The following is a 22,233-nucleotide window of genomic DNA, read 5'->3' as shown; positions in this document are numbered from 1 at the left end:
TTTTTAAAAAAAAATTTTTTTTCAACGTTTATTTATTTTTGGGACAGAGAGAGCCGATAGGATGTCTTAATGGAACACCAAGATGATCAAAGTTCCCCCGGACTAACAGAGGGCAGACAGCAGGGCTGACGTGGCTCTGAGGCCAGGCAGTGCAGGAGTACCACTGGCCCTGCCAGGCAAACTGCTTCCGGGAGTCCTTGCATATCGGTATGAAGAAAAAGCAGGAGCTAGGTCAACAGCAGCATACCAAGGCCGGGGACCGCGTTGCATAAGGACACAACATCCGCATAAAGACACTACCTCTGGGACTAAGTCTGTGATCCGTGTAACCATCTGATTATGTTTATGAAAGCACACGGCTGTTGTCCAAAATCCACCTCCCTTTTCTACCTTTTAGGCGAATTAAGTGGGGACGTGAGAGGTAGCCCCACTCTTGCATTTTCAAGTCTTTGATGGCGGAACCAATTTCTGTCAATTACTCAAGGGGGCAGAACTGCTTCCGGTCTTCCGTCGTGATAGGGAAGGAAAGTTACAGCAGACTTCCCTTAGCCCTTCTTACCACAATGGCCCCCGACCCCGCGGGTCAGAGAACCAACACGGGATTCCACCGGCTGACAAGTAAGTCTGCTCAACTACACGTTCGGGGATCAAAACATGAAACCGACAGGCCTTGACTTCAACAGTCACCATGACTGGTCTATAGAAACCAAAGGGGGGCATCCGGGCTGAACGCACGTGGGGAGGCCGTCAAACACGGGATGCGTAAAGAAGGGGGCTGGAGTGCAGGACATGGAAGGAAGAGACTGGAAAAGGCTGAGCATTTCTCTTAACCTCAGAGAGCGGGGAACCCCAGCAGGGGGGAACACACTACCATCTCTGTTCGCTAAGCAGTGGGGAAATACCAAGAATTTCCAGCGGGAGAGTGCAACGACCAAAGTCCGGTACATCTTTCAAAAACACAAATAGGGAACAAGTACAGGAAACCTGGTTAGAAGGCTAATGATGCTGCACACAGGACGGCACGGACACAGTGGGGCGGGAGCAGAGAAATGAAGGCGGGTGATGTGGAAAATATGCCAGAGTCTAAAAAAAGGGGACAAGACTGGGCGACAGATGAGATGTGAAGCACAAGACAGAATCGAAGATGAGCTTTTTTGGGTGTGGATAACTGGGAGGGTGGCAGGACTAGTGAGGGAGCCGTGACACTGGGCGCAATAGTAGGGGATGCCTGTCATTCTGGATTCACGAAGTGGCTACTACGATGTGGCATGAGTTAGGGCAATTTCTTTGCTCTCCTTCAAACAGTTTTGTTTTTAGTCAGAAACACAGAAAATACGATATGGCATTTTTCCAGGAAAGTTTTAACCTAAAAATAGGGAACAAAGACAGGAAAGACAAGAGATTACTTAAAAACAATAAATGTTCTCCAATCTAACGCAGATTGCTCATCTGGCAACAGTTTCCATGGTATGCAAATATAACATACTTGGAAACATCTGCTCTGTTGAGAAATAAACTACTGCTATATGTAACTTTCTTCCTGTAGAGATTTACGGGAAAGCCTGTGTTTTAAGGCCATACGGTGTGGTGGCTGGAAAGGTGACTGTGCGGCCAGAGTGCGTGAGTTCAAATTCCAGCCCCACCACTTGTGAGACCTGTGTGTCTTCGGGCACATTACGTAACCTCTCTGTGCTTCGGTGTAAAATTGGAAGAAAAGGAGCACCGATACTCAGAGGGTTGCTTTTTGAAGACCGAATGAGTTATGAATGAATTAATCCACGGCACTTAGTGTTATGTATATATCTAGTGTCACCTAAACAAGTAAGAATCGTAGATGTCATACTGACAAGAGAAATTCAGCTTTCCTCATTCTATTATTTAAAAATGAACACTGGCGGGCGCCTGGCTGGCTCGGTGGGTAGAGCATTGATTCTTGATCTCGGGGTCTTGAGTTCAAGCACCACATGGGGCCTTGAGCTTACTTTAAAAACTAACAATGGACAGGGGTGCCTGGGTGGCTCAGTCAGTTAAGCATCTTGACTCTCGATTTCCCCTCAGGTCATGATCTTACAGTTTGTGAGTTTGAGCCCTGTGTTGGGTTCTACGGTGACAGAATCCCTGCTTGGGATTCTCTCTCTCCCTCTCTCTGTGTCCCTCCTCTGCTTGTACACGCATGCTCTCTGTCTCTCTCTCAAAATAAGTAAATAAACATTAGAAAACAAAAAAACTAACATTGGACAGCTTAGATAGAAGGAAACTAACAATCCCTGAATTTATTTGGAAGTGCTTTTAACTAGCAAGGAAGGAGCCATACTCTCGTGTCTAATACTTACAAACTGAAAGCAAGTAATACACTTACATTCAAGCTTATCAACTATAAATATGAAACAGCCTGGAAGAAATATAAAGGTTCTAGTGATTTATAGCATATCAAGGACAGACTGAGAAACTGTGTAGCCAGATTTAAGTCCTATAAACCAACAGGGACAGGGAAGAGTGAGGCATCAGTGGCCTTAATTACTCCAGCAGACAAGCGGCATCCTATAGCTCACGCTGCCTAAATAGTAACTCGGTCATCACGAAAAAGGTGCGTGTCAGTATTTTACCAGAAATCAAACGCACTGACCAGTGCTTGTAAGTCAAGTTGAGCAGACGGTCTCAAGATTCAGTCAGGCAGGAATTAACACAGTACTTTATATCTTGGACAGTTGGCCCTCACAGTAATGTATCAAGAGAAATGTAGAAAGTCTTTGAAATTCTGCCCCCCCACCCCCCACCTTAACCCCACAGCAGACATTCTCTCAGTTGCTCTCAAACTTTGTCTAATAAATTTTCCTAACACTGTCTATTCCTATAATTGAAGGAGGGGAAAAGGCTATGCAAATATCCTGAATATAAAATACGTTAAAAGTTAGGTGACATTTATTTCTATCTCTAAAGTCTTGGAAACTGCACCTTGTTTGCCCTAATCTAAAACAGTAAGAAATTAAACGCTGCATGATAGCACCCCCTTCTGGTAACACGGTTGAAATCCCGTAACAAGACGAATTTTCCCATGACCTCTAGGATTTGAAGGGAATAGTCCTGTTTAGTGGCTATCACAGTAAGATGTGTGAGAGGCGAGAAGGGGAGGGGGCGGGTGGGAGGGTGCCCACTCTACAAGACAGTTATGGCAACCTATCAGACGCTTGAAGACTGACACCCCACTTCCATCCACAGAACCAACCTTCCATTGAGCAGCTGACACAGGTAAGGTGTGCTGCTGAAGCTAAGATCCAGAGCTGGCCAGCTGAATCTTGCCCCTAAGAACCTTAGGGTTAACGACTGCAATCCACGAGACATGAATTGAATGTCCCGGCATCACAGACTGAGGAACCTAAATCAGACCGGGAGGTGTGAGAAGGCTTTCTCCGAGCAGCAGACCATCAAGCACAGTCTCGGAAAAGGCCATATTAATTGGATAAATATTGGAAGGGAAATTTTAGCCAAAAGGAATAGTACAACAGCACAGAGCTGAGATCATCATAACGTGTTTGGGGGGAAAATGCTCCTCGGCAGGACTCAAGCAAAGCATCTGTGTGGAAGACTAGCAGAGAGAATAGACAAAGGCCGTATCATGCTAAGTCATACATGCTAGGTTAACGAGTTTAAACTTTAAAAGCTATAGCTTTTTTTTATAGCCAAAAATGATTTTAAGTAACCAAGGATCGAGGTCTGATACAGATTTCGGAAACACTTTTCAATGGTTTTAGGTTAGAAATACTTCTGAAGTCAGACTAAATATCTAGTGGGCATTAGGCATATGTCCTAAACGGATGAGATAATTCAGTAAAGTAACTTGAAAACCAAACTAAACAAATCTAAGACATGACTTTGAAAGCGTAAAGGAAAAGTTGCAGAAGTTACGTGAAACCGCTCATAATTACCTTTTAAACTCATCGTGGTAGAATTCAGACTTGCAAGTGACCATCTCACTGCCCTGGATGTCTTCACGACTTCTGACTCCCCCAAAAACATACAGTTCCATGGCAACTCCACAGGCCACAGCTCCAAATCTGAAAGACCACACAGAGCATATCAGCTATTGGATTTACAACCCATGGTTGTAAATGGATTGATTCCCTAACTCCTCTTATGTTTGTTGTAACCCCATGACATACAGGGTTTCATGAATATGTGGGTCTTCCTTTTTAGGAAATGGATTCTTCATTTACTTTTTTAAAAATCTATTTATTTATTTATTTATTTATTTATTTATTTATTTAATATGAAATTTATTGTCAAATTGGTTTCCATACAACACCCAGTGCTCATCCCAACAGGTGCCCTCCTCATTGCCCATCACCCACTTTCCCCTCTCCCCCAACCCCCATCTACCCTTAGTTTATTCTCAGGCCTTAAGAGTCTCTTATGGTTTGCCTCCTTCCCTCTCTGTAACTTCCCTCCCTTCCCCTCCCCCTTTATTTATTTTTGAGAGAGAGAGACAGAGACAGAGAGAGTGGGCGGGGGAGGGGAGAGGCAGAGAGAGACGGAGACAGGATCCGAAGCAGGCTCCGCACGGCCACCGCAGAGCCTGACGTGGGGCTGAAACTCATGAACCATAAGATCATGACCTGAGCGGATATCAGACGCTTAACTGACTGAGCCACCCAGGTGCCCCTCATTTACTTTTAGGGAAACCAAATGCCAAGTCAAGACAAAGGTTCATTTGAAAGAAAGGGGGGATCTACAAAGTCCACGTCCATGCTCTCCTACCTTCTCTCTTTTAGCGGACAAATAGCAGTCCACTGCTGGGTCCTTGGGTCGTAACATTCCACAGATTCGAAGAGTTTTCCATATGATCCTCCGCCCATGGCATAGATTTTCTTTTTCATAGCTGCATAGCAGCCAATCTGAAAGGAGAAAGCAACAGAGGGGAGGCAAGACTGATTATTCAAGTTAGACAAAGGCTACCTTTAGTCTAGAGGGTACCCAAGGGTATCTGTGAAAGGATCTGATTTTTATTTTTTTTTTATTTTTATTTTTTTAAAGACAAGCTGATTTTTTTTTTTTTAACGTTTATTTATCTTTGAGACAGAGACAGAGCATGAACGGGGGAGGGTCAGAGAGAGGGAGACACAGAATCCGAAACAGGCTCCAGGCTCTGAGCTTCTGAGCTGTCAGCACAGAGCCCGACGCGGGGCTTGAACTCATGGACCGCGAGATCATGACCTGAGCCAAAGTCGGCCGCTTAACCAACTGAGCCACCCAGGCGCCCCAAGGATCTGATTTTTAATAGTCAAACTATGGTGTTTTCCAACCTGACAAACACAGGATTTTAAAAACGAGAAGAAGAGGAAGCACACATATTGTTTGTTAAACTCCATCTAATACTATTACACTGAGATATACAAATACCCTAAGTTTTTTTTTTTTTTTTCAACGTTTTTTATTTATTTTTGGGACAGAGAGAGACAGAGCATGAATGGGGGAGGGGCAGAGAGAGAGGGAGACACAGAATCGGAAACAGGCTCCAGGCTCTGAGCCATCAGCCCAGAGCCCGACGCAGGGCTCGAACTCACGGACCGCGAGATCGTGACCTGGCTGAAGTCGGACGCTTAACCGACTGCACCACCCAGGCGCCCCCAAATACCCTAAGTTTTTGAAGTTTATTTATTTATTTTCTTATTGAGAGAGAGAGAGAGAGAGAGAGAGGAAGGGAGAGAGAGAGAGAGAGCACATAAGTACAGGAGAGGCAGAGAGAGAAAGAATCCCAAGCAGGCTCCGCACTGTCCATGCAGAGCCTGATGCGGGGCTTGATCTCACAAACCACGCGACCATGACCTGAGCCGAAATCAAGAGCCGGACACTTAACAGACTGAGCCACCTGAACCACCCGGGCGCCCGAAGCCTAGTTGTTAAGGGGGCTTTCCAGGCTCTCCATTCTTCCACCACTCTTCGAAGATTCCAAGATTTAGATTCCATCTTGAATGGATGTCACTTAGCTCCCGCTCCGAAGTGAGCAGGCACCGATAGTGGGAACCCAGCACTTGAGCTGTAAATACCCACGGGACTGCCCGAAGGTCTGGCGTGATCAAGAGCCCCTCCGTCCCACACCAGGGAACGGGGGCCGTGTCTTCACTCTACTCAGTATGCAACGGCGCTTCTTGCCTGCAGACTGCGTCTCCTCAGGCCTGAACAATGATTGAGAAAACAGGTCTGGAAGACCTGCTCGCTTCCTAGGACAGCGCCCTCCGGACACATCTGGCAAGCACGGGTGTGGACACCGCAGGGCCCACCATCGGGGTGAGCACTCACACGCTATCCTGGCGGACGGCCGGTAACAGAGGCGAGCCACCGACAGCGACAGAAGTTCGCGACACTCATTCTTCTAACGCTGCTGATCCTACTAAAGGGCGTGTGTGGGAAACGAGCCAACGTTAACTTTAAAACCCAACGCGTAATCCCAAGACGTGGTTCTCACCTTTCTAACCATGGTCAGGTCAGGTTGCTTTGTCCAGGTTTTAGAATAAATGTCGTAGCACTCCATGGAGATCAGCTCTTTCTCACCGTCTTCTCCTCCTAAAATGTACAGCATTCCATCTATCTCCACAATTCCAAAATTATGCCGCGGCTGAAAAGACAGCAAAGGTCTCTGCACACGGAAGGCCAACTGCCAGACTGAAAGCAGGTAGCCACACGCTATTACAAATTACAGATACCATGATATTCCAGAATTCCAGGCTCAAAGCCTTCTCTCTCAGATATTTGTGATTTCGCTGGCAGCTCACCCTTCTGCCACAACAGACAAAGAACCCCCATCCCGGAGCGATTCCGAATAAGGGAATCACCCATGGGATAAATTCACTGGCAGAATCATTATTTCTCACTCGTCATGGCTCACAACAATAGTACCTTCTGGGTCAATAAAATTATCTGTGTTTAGTTAAGTGTTTCCAGGTTGGTGTGAAAGCCAAGTAAGAGCCACAGCAACAGCGCTGCCTGAGGCTGGGAGAGGCACGGGGAGGCCAGGCTCACGCTAAGGCCATCTGGAATGACAGAGGCCTGAGGTAGCTCACACTCGTTTGCCAGCAAATACTTCCTTAGCGTCCCCGCTGTCCCCGCTGCGCCCGGCATCGTCGCAGCACTCAAGATAGAGCCCTCAGAACACAGACAAAATCCCCGGCCACCAAGGAGTTCGTGTGAACACTAAAAATGCCCAGCACGTGAGAAGGTGCTGTGCCTCACGAAGAGAAAGAAAACAGGAAGTGTGGTGGGAGCTGAGGGGCCGACGGAAGGCCTCCTGGAGAGTGCTGTGCGGACACTGTGGGAAACAAGGAGCGAGGTGCAAGGGCATCTGGGAAAGGTCCCAAAGCAAGAGCGTGCGTAGGCTGGAGAAAGGCACAGGGAGGAGCGGGAAGGTGGGCACTAGCATAGTGGGGGTGGGGGGCGTGTGGCAGGCTCCCTGCTTCTCCTCTAACATCTCTGCAAATGCAAAACAAAAGCGCTAAAGGGAAGAAAGACACCCTATCAAAGCAAATGAAAAAGCTTTTTACCTCATTCATTGGCGGCAATGCAGTCCACGTATTTGCATCTGGGTCGTATTTTTCTCCTGAGCTCAGGGTCTGCTTATTTTCATCTTGGCCCCCAAATACAAACAAGAATCCCTCTGCAAAAATCAAATGAGACACACAAGGAAGTTGAAACTTTGGTCTCCACCCCCCTCCTGCCGAATATAAATGCCCCAGCTGTAGAGACAGTATGTGGAGACAACTTCTCTAAGTACAACAGCAGTGGGTGTGAGGTCTTGATCACAATTCACTGGATCCTTCGTGAGGGAGCCTAATCACATCTGAGAGTCACTATGACTATTGTAGCTCCCTCAGCACCCGAGTGCGTTCCCACTGCCCTACAGCATACAACCAAGACTGACACCGCCCATGCAGACACTGGGCAGCTGCATCAATTCTATTTCCCCTCTGTGACTCTCAAACGGCTTCTCATCTACAGCCCACGTCCGCTCGTTCAAGACCCAGGAGCACTCAGATCCAGGGCACCGTGAGCACTTTGTATTCAAGACAGGATCTAAGAGTCACTGTTCAACTTCCTGTTTCAGGTAATGGTGGATCCGGTTATTTATACCAATTCTTGTGCAACGCAGCTAACCTCCTAGACCAAACAGTTTTGAAATGAAATAATCTTCTGAAAAGAGAAGAAGCCAACAGGACAGTATGGCAAAGCTTGAGATAAAGTGGGAGCTGGAGAGGTTACCAACCATGGAAACCATTTTGCTCTGAGGGCATTTACCAATCTGGGAAATTTCCAACCTATCCTGTAAGGCTTTGAGGGCATGAAAAAGACAGAAATCAAAACCCCATGCCCATAGAAAGTGTGGCTTCTGGCAGGGGAGCCTCTCCCAAGTTCAACCAGAACCAGAACCCAGATTTAAATCTCCTTGCTTGTCTGGAAGACCTCAGGGTTTGCATCTGGTTTCCAGTAATTCCAAATTTGTAGTGTTTACAGGCAACTGGAAGAAACAAACGTAAAACTTGTGAGGAAGAAAGTACCTTTAGCTAATCTTTAGATTAGGATATTCTAAGATTCTAGAGCACTAAGTTATTCCTATGAACACTTTTTAATAAAATGATCAGCACCCACCCAAAGATACTAGGACATAGAAAGCAGACTATGAAGAAGAACCGGCAACAGAAGACAATAGGAAGCAGCTTTGCAGAGACTTCAAATTTCAAATACTGGACTAATCAGCCAACAAAATGACAAAGCTTACTATGTTTGAAAACCGAAAGACAAATTTTAAGATAACTCTTGGGAAAAGGGGACTACAGAAGTGACACGGCAGATTTAAAAAAGATCTAAAGAGAATTTCTAGGAATAAAAATGAAAAAAAAACTAGATTACAAAAAAAATCCAGTAGGTTGGTTTAATGGCAGATCTGTCAGTGTTAAAGAGAGAACTCATTAAATGGAGGGTACATCAAAAGAAATCACAAAGAGAGCAACGCATGGAAAGACAAAAACATGGAAAACAAAACAAAATGATGGCAGGAGGCTGAGGACAGAGCAAAAAGGAGTAGCCATGTTTAATCTGACTTCCAAAAAGCAGGAGGAGAGAGGACAATGGAAGAGAGGTGATAATTAAAGACATGAACATGAATAAGAATTTTCCACATTTGAGGAAAGGCCAAGCCACAGAGTTAAGATGCCCTGAAATTCTACACCCAGCACAAGTATCCATTAGGAATGAAGTCAAAATAATGACATTTTTAGACAAACAAATCCAAGTGTTGGCTACCTGTAGACCCACATTAAGGGAAATTCAAAAGGATGAACTTCAGGGAGAAGGAAAATAATCCTAGATGGAAGGTCTGAAGAAGAAGAAAGAAAAACAAAGAAAGTGGTGGATAGGCCGGTAAACAGACACTCCATAGACACATATATAAAACATAGATGAATAAAACATGTTTATATGTAAATATTTATTCATAAAGTCCTATTTTAATACTGCAAGACTGTGGAACATGAAAAACAGCAGAAATGCACTTAGGCTTTGATAACTTAAGAATACAGGCTATGGTTTCTATGATGACTTTCAAAGGAATATAGACAAAGACTATAACTTCTAACCTGGAAGAGAGGGAAAAAAGTAAACGACAAAAAAAAAAAAAAAAAAAAAAAAAAAAAGCCCATCAGTTAAAGGAAAAAAGAGAGGGTGCGGGCAGGAATAGGAACCACTCCGTCACCTCACAGCCACACTCACTACAGCTGGACACAACCCCATCCTCACGGTTCAATGTTTCTGAAGCACCAACCCCTCCAGGAAATCTTGGAAAATCCATGACACTGGAACCACAGTGGTGGGTGTGCGTGTGTGAAAATCACGAATATATGTACATACTATGGGAAGAAAATGTGAGGAAGCTAATTCTGAGAAGACAGAACAGGGAAGTCAGACCCACATCCTGTTGGCTACACCGCTGCCTCCCGCTGCTTATTCCTAACAATTAACTTCAATAATCTTGGAACCCACAAAATGATTCCACTTCTGTCCTCTGGTTTAGCTTTAGCCAGCTCTATAATCTGGTACAGCTTTCAAAATCTTGAAAGCAATGGTAGCGGGCAAGCAGAGACTATATAAGAAGAGGGGTTCCAGGAAGACGATTGACAGTAATTAGAATTTAGTGAAATGGCACCGGCGGGTGAACCCAAGCAGGCAGGCCCAGGTGCAGAGAAAAGCAGCCAACGGTCAGAAGGCAGCAAGTACAACCTTTCCCATCACCTCGAGGGAGGGCTTTGAATGATGTGGAGCTGTTTTCAAACTTGCAAAGGTCAGTGAAAGATACTTTCTATTGTAATGTGATTTGAAGCCTTTGAAGGAAAGTAATATTTTCTGAAGTCTCACACGAAATGCCTGCTTTCACATAACAGCTTTACTTTTGATACAGTTACTATAATTCTGAATGGCATGAATTTCAAAAATGGGGCTGGTGTGGCTCAAAGGAATTCTGTGTTCAGGGTGTGGCCACACAGGTAACTGATGGGAAGAGTCACTGAGTCCTGCTTTTCCATCAGTTACATCATCAGGTAAAATGCTCCTCTACTAAAATTCTCAAAAATAGCTCGGTATGAGAGATTCAGGAGCAATAAAGACCGACAGAAGACACTCTCCTCCTTACAGAGTCTCGAAGGCTAGAGCTAGACAGAAGATGTCACCACAGAGATAATACAATTATCTCTTAAAATTCAAATTAAATCTCTACAAGGTTTTGCGTCATTCTGTACAACCCTGAAATTACATATTACTTGATCTTGTGTTTAAGTAAAATTGACCACAGAATGGTACCTGCTGAGAGAACTCCGTGGTTAATTCTTGGCATGCTTAAAGGGGCCAGTTCAATCCAAAGCTGCCTATTAGGGTCATAAAGAGGGCACATACATCGCATCGCTGCTGTTGGTTTCCGGGAACTAAGGAAATAAATAATTGATTAGCAGTTAAAGTGCTTTATATAGTTCTGCTTACAATAACTATGACTAGTTTCATTGCTCTAGAGAACGCTTCAAACATTTTTAAAACTCTATTGCTATGATGCTTAGATACCAAAAACAACACTATGAATCCCTGCTCGCGTGGAAACAGCTCTCCCCTTACACGACTGTTGCAACGATTCACGTCCAATACTCACACTCTCTCTTCTCCACCCACAGTCACAATGCACTCAGAGTAACCCCGCGGCTTGAAGTTCGCCAGCATGGCCTCCCCCTGCTGCGGCTGACTCAGCGGTATGTTGCTGCACTCCTTGACGATTTCTCGCACCAACGGTTCGTTCAGCATCTGTTCCCGTAAGTAGCTGGAGTCTAACCCTGAAACCCAGAGCGCTGACATCACGTCCTTCATGTGGACCTGCGTGACAGGGTAGAAGGAATGGGGAGAAAAACAATGAAGGATGTAGGACACGGTGTTTAGAACATCCCTCTTCTGGCTCACGGAGACCTGAAATGATTAACAGCTCATCGGCGGGCAAGTCACAAGCGCGGGCGCCGCGTGAATATGCTTTACCGGCCCCTTTCCTTTCTACTTCCCACGGCCTTAATAAATAATACAAGTTTAACTTGAAAAATAATCAGTTCAGATTTATATCTGATACAGCACCGAGAAGTTTCAAGCGGCTTTCTTTACACCCTGAAGGGTCACCTTACCAACGGGAAACCTTGGAGCTCGGCTGGAGTGGCCTTACTTCACACGGCTGGATGTGCTGGGAGTTCAATCACATTTACGGAAACGTTACACACAGTAATAGCTTGATTCGATATGGTGCAACAGGCAACGAAAATGGACCAACATTAATATTACAAGATTGGGACGCCTGGGTGGCTCAGTCAGTTGAGCGTCTGACTTCAGCTCAGGCATGATCTCGCAGTCCATGAGTTGGAGCCCCACATCGGGCTCTGTGCTGACAGCTCAGAGCCTGAAGCCTGTTCCAGATTCTGTGTCTCCCTCTCTCTCTGCTCCTCCCCCACTCACACTCTGTCTCTCAAAAATAAATAAATGGTAAAATGAAAAAATAAATAAAAAAGTATTACAAGAAAAATCTAGAAAAGCAAAAGTTCAGAAGAATCCTGAGTACTCTGTGTTTCTTCAATTATTATTGTTAAAAAATATCTAACACGTATAGTATGAATTGTATACTTTTCACGACGGATCATTAAACTTGAACTGACGGCAGCATTCTACACACGAGGCGAAACTCCTTAATGAAGAGTTTTTCTTGATTTGGCAACAGTCGTTTTAGAGTATACTCTTCTGTATCCTGAGTCATACATAACAGCCTTTAAGATATGAAGTCTGTAAGTCTTCGAACCAAAGGAGGAAGAAATGCCTCTTGTTTCCCTGGCAACCTCATCACTTGAAGAAGAAAGGAAGGGGCAGCTAGTGACGGTGGTCTCCACGAGCAACAGCAAACTGAGAATGCTCCTATCTCCTTTGCTCATCCACCTGCCTAACGTGGAAAAGAGAGCGCTAACTACCGCACCGAGACCACAACCATACAGCAGCGTGTATTTCTGTATCATACCATGTAAGAGTTTCTATCTATAATATAGTAGTCCATCATTTCTAAATGGGCCTACAGAATTAAAAGGTTTTTTTAAAATTTATTTTGAGAGAGAGAAAGAGAGGGAGAGAACGTGAGTGGGGAAGGGCAGAGAGAGAGGGAGAGAGAGAGAATTCCAAGCAGGCTCCGCGCTGTCAGACCAGAGCCTGAGCGGGGCTTGAACCCACAAACCGTGAGATCATGACCTGAGCCAAAATCAAGATTCAGACGCTCCACTGACTGAGCCACCCAGGTGCCCCAACGGCCCTACAGAACTTTCACTAGAACCTCAGTCAACAGTTACGGAGAACAATTAACAATGCAATGATACATTCTGAAAACTACTTTAAAACCTGACATAGTTCTTTTTTTGCATACAGTAATCGATGCTGGAGTCTATAAATATTGGACTCAAAGCTCTGTGATTTCCTCCGGCCCCCAGTGTAGAAACAGTGTGGATCTAAAGCCTGATATTCTCTGAGACCCTTCCTCTGCAGCTGTCGCTCCCACACTCATCCCATCTAGAACTGCATCACCATGAAGACGGCAGAGAGCTCTCCTGCCTTCTGCTGAATGGTGTCCATCACCCAGGGAGAGCCCCCTCCCCTCACCCGTCTGCCAGAGCCTGTGTGCCCCCTCTCGCTCCATGGCCTCTGTCAGAGTCCCGCACGGGTTAGCCCAGTAATGGTGGACGGAAGGATGCTGAACAAAAGAGTGGGGACGCTGAATTTCTATAATCTCCAGCCTAAGCCTGAAGTGCATTTTCCTATTAAAAACACTGTACAAGAGAGATCACGTTCCTTACAAGTACTAAAGGTTTCATTGCTATATTACGAGTTACGTGAGCTTTTGTAGTGTGGTCTGAAAAAACAATGGCTCCAATGATCCTATGCAAAGATGTACCACAGACACCTTTTATTTTTTTAAATGTTTTACTTATTTTTGAGAGAGAGAGAGAGAGAGCAAGAGTGAGCAGGGGAGGGGAAGACGGAGAGGAAGACAGAGGATCTGAAGTGGGCTCTACAATGAGAGTGGAGAGCCCGATGTGGGGCTCGAATTCACGAACCGTTCGATCATGACCTGAACCAAAGTCCAACGCTTAACTGACTGAGCCACCCAGGAGCCCCCCACAGACATCTCTTAGATCACAACTTTGTAAGTCCATCAGGCTGAAGAGGAAAGACAACACATCTATTCTGTGGATTAAATAAACAAATGAATGACATAGGTAAGTAAGAAGGCAAATTAGACCATGTTATACCCCACAGGTACCTTTCTTAGCTCTGTATCATGTGCTATCCATCGGATCACTGCTTCAAACACGTATCTTTCATTGCCAACATTTAACTTCTCCAGAGAAATCACTTCTTTAAGCTTCTGTGGACTGAGTTCTAGGAACTCTTCTGTGCTGCTGACGTCTCGGAAATGAGTCTCCAGGTACTCCGTGGCCAGGTAATGGACGTGGTGCAGGCAGTAATGAAGTGCAAAGTCGCGGATACCAATGCAGTTCTCTGCGGCAATGCAGCCTTCTAAAAACTCACAGCACAGAGTTTTCAGATCCGTCAGCAGGAGCAGGTCCGCTGCCTGCACAACATCTTGGATTGTGTCTTCGCTCAGCCGGATCTGCAAGAGTATCATCAATATTTTACATTTGAATGTACAGATTGAAAACCCAAACCGCTAACCCATTAGGCTGAACCACACGAAAGCTCCACTTTTGTAGGTCAAAGATGATCGAATGAATATTGGCAACGTCACACGGTCCAGCCTAGGGCTTCTTTGTCAAGAGGAGTTTGAGGGCACCCGGTGAACCCTCACAAAACATGAGCAGCACGTGGCCGGCTGACTTTTCCCAGGGCTTCCCTTGCTTTACCGACATGAACCACCATGAACCCTCCGCAGGCGAACCGTCCACCCTGCTCACTTCCAGGCCTATGTGCTGGGAGTGGACAGGTCCGCATTCTGTGGTCAATTGAAGGAGGTTTCTTTAAATGCCAGCCCCAAAACTGTGGCACATCTTGCCTCCAGATGTATCACATTCCGTCTTTTGCCAGATGGCACGTCAGACGCGCCACTCTAGCCCGTTGGCGAGGGGAGGGCCACGCTGCCCGAGAGCCTCATTCCCAATGCCAAACATCGCACTCAGTGTGACACGTGCACTCTGGTCTCAAAGGTACTCTCTGGCAGAAATCCCTGAGGTAGTATTTCTTGTTTATCGTTATGAATTTCGCTTTTCCTTAATCTTCTGGTTCTTCTTCCTCCACCCACTTGACAGTTTCTGCACGCAACATGGAGGCGACGTAAAGAAACAAGTCTCTACGAGACTGCCACCATCACAACAGTCCAGATCCTCCTCTCCCAAAGAAGGGATGCTTCCCCCACCCTCGGAAGTGACAGGGAGGGATTCCAGGTTACAGGACCACAAGGAACATTTTACACATTCTGTACCAGAGACGCAGAAAAAGAATGTATGACTGCCTATCACCTTAGAAAGCGAGCAACACAACTGTGGAAAGAAGTGTGTCGAATAGGTCACAAGTAAGGGAACGTTTCCCTTTTACGTGAGGTGTTCAATTCAGCCACAAAACAGTGGCTAGTGGTACACCAGTCAGATACAGGCATGTGAAGACACCACTAAATTCCATCTCAATTAAGACTAGACTGTCAAATCAAGAGTTTGTTACAACTTATGCCGCAACTATGGTTTTAAACCATAATTAATTTAAATTGGGAACAAAAAACACAAAAGTCAATCTATAAATAAGGTTTCAAGATTCAAATCCAAGCCTGAAAAGGAATATGCTCTTATTGGCTTATAACTTATTATAGCTGCTGCTGAGCTGATTTTAAAAGTGAGATGAGAGGCTGGTCCTCAGCCTGGTTTTGTGATGCTCCCAATTTTGTGACGCTTTGGTATTTTAAGGACCATCCCAAAATTAACCTAAATTCATTTATTTTTAACAATCACACACAAAACCTTACATGCCCACAACCCCCCCCCCCCCCCCGCTCACCCCACCTAGCGCTCAGAGGAAAGAGAAGAGTGTTCAGAGAAAAGAAAAGGGGAGGACATCATGAAATTAACCCAAAACCTTCAAAAGGAATGACAATCACCGAGGTTGACCAAATGAGTATATTCAGAGAAGGTAGGCAGTGCGTCCAGAATGCTTAGAAAACATGGAGGACATGGCTCTTACAAACGAGAAAGGTAAAAGAAGATGAGGAAGGAATAAGGGAGGGAGCAGGAGAGAAGCTCTCAAAAAGAGTCAAGACAAAATGCATTCTCACATAACTAGATGTAAGATATGCTACATTCCTCCTGTCATAAGCCAGCCCTGGTGCACACCTACGGTCACTCTTAGGAGCCCTCGTGCTACACTTCAAACCACGTAATCAGGGATTAGGGGCTCGACGATGGCGAAGAAAAAGAAAAGAAGTCTAATCACTCACTTTCTTCGCTGGGCTTCATTAAATCCCCCAGAAATGTAAGCGGGCACAGAGAGCAAAGGGACACGGGCAAGAATGGGGTACAGCAGGGATACTGGTCCTACTGAGGCAACAGGAGCCAGGAATCATGAATACAATACAGGTGCCTGCCATTAGAGTAAATCTCAAACTCTTTATTTCTACAAAATAAACTCCCACCGCCCAACGAAGCTCCCATTTCCAGGCTATGGGTACAGAGTAAGATGGGGATTAAGATTTAAAAACAAACAAACAAAAAAAGACAGCCGTGGAAGGAGCACCCAGTTTCTTCCTCTCTCACGATGGAAGGTGGAGGTCGGAATGGTGAATACAAAAACCGGTACGGGGTGAAGATTCTACCCAGTCTGCTCTTAAGAACAGAGCCCGGCAAGAACAGAGTTGGGTACTATTCCCAGCAGGGGAGGCGCGCCACACGGACAATGACAGATGAAGCGGGTGGGGCTGCTCCGTCACAGAATGATGAAGGAGACCCTGACCTTGAGAGGCTTCTCCTTAGTCTTCCTCCCTGTGTGTCTCATCATACCTGCCCACTGAAGATGTAATCCAGGATCTCTCTCATAACCATTACCGATATCCCTTCAAGTTCAATCTTATAGGTTGATCCATCATCTTTTGGAGGGTTATAGTTTAACTTTGTCCTAAGAAAGGGAAAAAAATGTAAAATTTCTATGAAAGAACAGACATAGCTGTAAATATTTATGCAGTAAAACTCTATAAAGTAGATTGTTTATCAACATATGAACCCCAGCTGGGAAATGTAGCTTCTTAACTTTAGGTTAATATACAGATATTTTTATAACTTTCAACTACAAAACACTTGTTCCAGGGTTCAGAACGACTTCTTAAAAACCAAAACAGACAATCACAGAACTGAGATCCACCTGAGCAAGGATCTCTGTCTACTTCACCTCGGGAGACCCACCCCATTAGGCTTATTTTTTTCATGTATGTAATTACCTAATTATTTTCAATAATGTAACAAGGACCCCACGAGCCTACCACCCAAAACAAAAGCTGGGACCTTGACTTCCACCTGCTCCTACCCACACATTCCTTCTCCCCAGTCACCCCTCTGCAGTGACTATCCACCCTAAATCCTGGGTTCGATCTTCCTTTGCTTCGTTGTTATTCCTGTACCCACGGAACCGCTCTCCTGGGGGTTGCAGCCACAGCACCCTCGCCACACAGGTGCTGAATATCTCCTCTTGTTTGTGGCCACGTGCGTTTCCTCTTCTGCAAAACACACGCTACGTTCAAGTCTCTTGATCATTTTTTAAAGTTGGGCTCATTGTCTTTGTATTGAGGTGGGGGAGTTCTGTATTATAGTCTTGATATTAATCCTCCGGCAGGCTTCGCACTTTTGTTAAAGGTGATGAAGAACGTGAAGAATTTTTTCACAGTGAATGCTTTTTAGGTCTTGTTTAAGAGCTGGGACCTTACTTGACATCTAAAAGATGTTTGTAGCTTAGCAGTGAACCTAAATTTGACTTAAGATCCCAACCCCACCCCTGGAGGCTGGGAACTGGTCGTAAGGGGCAGCTGTGAAAGGAGGGTGAGTCATGAGCAGAAAACACACGCAGGGTGACGGTAGTGATAAGGAGTCGAATTGCCAGGTCCTGCCTCCACGTACCTATGCGACTCCCCGTGAGGCCCTCCCCAGCGCCAGCGGAAGATAAGTGATTTACACCCTGAAGGGTGTAAGACTGAGGCTAGGTCTGGACAGGGGGGAATATCAGGCACGTTTGAGGGTGGGTATATACTGCACCCGAAACAGAGAGAGCAAAGAGTTGTTTACATACTGAATGCTGCGACCATCAATCTTTTCCCCCTCAATTCTGCTCTTAAAATGTTGAAAACCAGACCTATATTCTCCAGACAAAAATACCTGGAGGATTTGATCAGCCCTGAAAGCAAAGGCCCAAAGATAAGGACATAGGTCTACCCCAAGAGCACATGACTTCAAAATTCTGAAGGAAAATTATTTCCAACCTACATTTTTATAACCAGCCAAATGTCAGGATAGGGCAGATATTTTCAGCTGTACGTGGTCTCAAAACAAACGATCTCCCATGCGGCCTTCTCAGTGTGCTGCTGGAAAACGTGCCCCAACAAACAAGTGAGTACATCAAGAAAAAGGAAGATTTCAGTCATGGAAAGACATGGCCCAACTCTGGGAAGAAGTGCAGTGAATGCAGGGAATGGTGCAGAATGGTCTTAGGGCAACAGCTGTCTGTATACAAGCAGAAGGAAGCCAGTCCATCCTGGTGCCAGCGGGAAGCCTCGGGAAGCCTTGGGAGCCCCTGAAGACCCCGAGAAAATGAAACTGATGGGACAGAATGCGAAGAAGATACGTAGACAGCCTTGTTTCCTCCCTGTATTTCAGGTCTGCTGTTGCCCCTACAATTCCTATTGAAATAAATTGTTTTACTCAAGAGGTATTTCAGGGGCACCTTGGAGGCTCAGTCGGTTAAGCGTCCAACTTTGGATCAAGTCATGATCACAGTAAATGAGTTTGAGCCCCGCATCAGGCTTGTTGCTGTCAGCTTGGAGCCTGCTTCTGATCCTGTCCCCCTCTCTTTCTCAAAAAGAAAAAAGAAAAAAACATTAAAAAATAAAAAATAAGAGGCGCCTGGGTGGCTCAGTCGGTTGAGCGGCCAACTTCGGCTCAGGTCATGATCTTGCGGTCCGTGAGTTTGAGCCCCGCATCAGGCCCTGTGCTGACAGCAAGCTCACAGCCAGGGGCCTGCTTCAGATTCTGTGTCTCCCTCTCTCTCTAGCCTTCCCCCGTTTGCTCTCTCTCTCTCACAAGTAAATAAACATTAAAAAAAAAAATGTTAACTATACTTTAAGAAAAAAAAGGGCCGGGGGCGGGGGGGGGGGGTGGTGGTGGTGGTGGTGGTGGGTGCCTGGGTGGGTCAGTCGGTTGAGCGTCCCACTTTGGCTCAGGTCAAGATCTCGCGGTTCATGAGTTCAAGCTCCACATCAGGCACACTGCTGTCAGTGCGGAGCCCACATTGGATCCTCTGCTCCCCTCTTCTCTTCCCCTCCCCTGCTCACGCTCTCTCTCTCTCTCTCTCTCAAAAAATAAACATAAAAAAAAAGTTGACTATAGTGTCATGTGTTTTCACAATGAAGGATCCCTTTTAACAAGTACAGTTTTCTCTCAGCAGGTGGAAGGGAGAAATGGCTAAGAAAGAGTCCTGTAGATATGAGCACTATTTCAGACCTCCCTAAAAGCAGATCCTTTCAAAGCCCACGAAAAACGAATCACTGTACTTTCGAAGTCTCTAAACATCTGAAGGCTAAATCACAAAGCTTTATAATGGTTTAAGTTCCGATCCCTACACCTGCCCCACGTCTCCCTACCCTGCTTCTGATCTCTCCTGGTACCGTCCGTGCACATTTAGTTCCTACCCGTCTCGTAAAGATTGGTTTAAATGCCAGTTCTACAAAAAGTGCTTCTCGGTCACCCCATCCTCCACAGGCTGCACCTCTGCCCTCACCTCCATGCAGGCAAAAATAATTTCTCCTGCTATAAATTTCCCAAGCACTTTATCTTATGGGTTCATCAAGTTCTGTTTTTATTGCAATATTTAAGTACATACCCCATTTCCTATCTATTTAACTGGAAGTTCCTTGAGGCCAGAGTCCTCTTTATCACCATAACTCTACAACGTAGCCCAGCGGTTTGCAAAGAATAGACCTTCAACAATTATTTGTAAAATACGTGTTTGAATTGATAGCGGTTTTTCAAGTGCTATCACAGGAGATCTCCTTCCTGCGTGATGTCAGGTACGGTGAAGCGGAACCAGAAGCAGCATGAGGAAGAATTTCTAATTATTTCACCCGTCCGACACTGAAAGGACTGAAGCACGGGGCTCCTCAAACTTCAGCGTTCGTAAGAGCCATCCAGGGGTCCTGATTCAGAAGATCCGTGCGGGGCCTGAGTTTCTGCATTTGTAACAAGGTCTCAGGCGGAGCGGATGCTGCTGGTCTCCAGACCCCTCTGAGTGGCCAACTGATGCTTCTCAAATTCCCCATGGTGGGTTTGGTACATCCCAGATGAATATCTTGTGAAATATGTATATAATGAGGAGGGGCACCGGGGTGGCTCAACCGGTTAAGGGTCCAACTTCGGCTCAAGTTATGATCTCGCGGTTCGTGAGTTTGAGCCCCGCATCGGGCTCTGTGCAGACAGCTCAGAGCCTACCTCAGATCCTGTATCCCTCTGCCCTTTCCCTGTTTGTGCTGTCTCTCTCTCTTAAAAGTAAACATTAAATAAACAAACATGAGAAAGAAATATAATGGGGATATGATGTACCACATGGCGACTACAGTTCACTGTACTGCATATTTGAAAGTTGCTGAGAGAGACCACCTTAAAAATTCTCATCACAAGAAAAAAAAATTGGAATTATGTAAGGTGACAGCTGTTAACTAGACTTACTGTGGCTATCACTTTACAATGTATACAAGTATCAAATCATTATGTTGTACACCAGAAGCTAACATAATGTCACTTATACCTCAACGAAAAAATGAATTATTAAAAAAAATGAAATAAAAGACACATAATAAAATGCAGGCTCCAATGATCTTATCATCAGATTCAAAAGACATACAATTACTCTGTCAAATTGTGACAAGTTTCTAAATTCTTGACCTCCATGTGTGCACCTGCATTATGGCAGGTAACCGTTCACAGCCCATCGCCGGTGTGCAGGTGATGTCCTAGTAGGCTGGGTGGCCACCCGTCCATCAAGAACACAGTGAAAGCTGCTCTTGAGTCCCTTCCAGTCCTAGCTGGTAAGAGTCACTCAAATCTATTTTGAAATAGTCTTGCTTCAGAGCCTACCATCATTCTGTTCTCTCATTTCTTGGAGAGCTGCCATCCCTTTCCAACTTAGTAACCTCAAACGTGTCTCATTCTCCCTTTTTAAAAAATTTATTTATTTATTTTGAGAGAGACAGAGACAGTGTAGGTGGAGGAGGGGGAGAGACAGAGAGAGAGAGAGGAAGAGAGAGAATCCCAAGCAGGCTTTGCTGTCAGCGTGGAGCCGGATGGGGGCTCAAACCCACGAAACTGTGAGATCACGACAGGAACCGAAACCAAGAGTCAGACGCTTAACTGACTGAGCCACCCAGGGGCCCCTCTCCCCCTTTTTTGTCTTCATTTTTTTCTGACTCCCCAACTAAGTCTCTTAATCCTGTTAGTTTTTGTTCCATTCTGTCTGACATCTATTTCCTTCAGTAAATACCTTAATGTATACAAGACCCACCAGTTAACTACCCTTCTCACTCTCCAGACCAACACATTTTCTCCACAGCTTTCCCTTTTTTATCTAGAATTTTCTTGTCTTGTACACACCACTTCTCTCTCTTCTGCCACAGACAACTGAGAAGTCAGTGAACTGAACTCAGTGTGTTAATGACTTAAAAAAAAAAAAACAAAAAAAAAACCTAACCCAATGCGTTAATAACTGAGTTTTGCTCTGAAAGCCCATCAAAAAAAAAAAAAAAGGTGGCAAATCAACTGTTCTTTTCTCTGTCCTTCATCTGTGCTCTAGGAAGCTATGGGGTCAGATGTAAATTTACTGGAAGTCACAATACCCTTGGGTTTTATTGTGATGTGATGTCGATTTATAAACTCTCTCCTGGAAAATGCGGTAGCCTTAACATATCACTTTGGAGAATTTCATCACACTCTGAAAAAAGTAGAAATAATTGAGAGTAGTATAAAATTGGGCCTCAGGTGTTCAGATATAAATATCCACGCTCGTCACATTCTTCCCCAGTTTTGTTTCTAGGGCAAGACATTTCCCCTCTCTGCCCCTGTTTTCTCGTTTGTAACAAGAAGAGGTTAGATAAGGTGATCTGGGAGCTCTCCAGCCCCCATACGTTTCTGGACAAAGCTGCTGAAACAGGCCATCAAGTTAGCGCAGAGACTCAGCTCTGGAGGCGTCCTGTGGAGTGTCCCACAAGCCAACCGGTGAGGTACGATTTATGACATGCCTTCTGTGGGTTGTGCCGTGCAAGTTTATGTTTCCTCTGGGTGAACATTTATTTTCCATCCTATTGAAGTTGAACAGGTGTGAAACAAAATCAATTTCTGGTTTTTGTTTTGTTTTGTTTTTTTCTTGGCAACACTGAAGAGTGATTTT

General features: G+C 45.2%; 1 protein-coding gene across 1 annotated transcript in view; it reads right to left on the bottom strand.

Moving 5' to 3' along the window:
* The window catches only part of GAN (gigaxonin), a 63,400-nt gene that overhangs the window by 18,516 nt on the left and 22,651 nt on the right, over positions 1-22,233 (bottom strand). Inside the window, exons 2-9 of the mRNA XM_043599749.1 lie at positions 16,596-16,710; positions 13,859-14,209; positions 11,180-11,397; positions 10,840-10,961; positions 7,536-7,648; positions 6,464-6,613; positions 4,756-4,892; positions 3,927-4,055 (exon numbers count right to left, since the gene is read on the bottom strand). Of these exons, the coding sequence (XP_043455684.1) occupies positions 3,927-4,055; positions 4,756-4,892; positions 6,464-6,613; positions 7,536-7,648; positions 10,840-10,961; positions 11,180-11,397; positions 13,859-14,209; positions 16,596-16,710 (1,335 nt within the window). The remainder of the gene's footprint in view (positions 1-3,926; positions 4,056-4,755; positions 4,893-6,463; positions 6,614-7,535; positions 7,649-10,839; positions 10,962-11,179; positions 11,398-13,858; positions 14,210-16,595; positions 16,711-22,233) is intronic.

Source organism: Prionailurus bengalensis, chromosome E2 (assembly GCF_016509475.1).
Source record: "Prionailurus bengalensis isolate Pbe53 chromosome E2, Fcat_Pben_1.1_paternal_pri, whole genome shotgun sequence".
Classification (NCBI taxonomy): domain Eukaryota; kingdom Metazoa; phylum Chordata; class Mammalia; order Carnivora; family Felidae; genus Prionailurus; species Prionailurus bengalensis.
The sequence above is the reverse complement of the archived record's forward strand: the minus strand, read 5'-3'. Positions and strand labels throughout refer to the sequence as shown.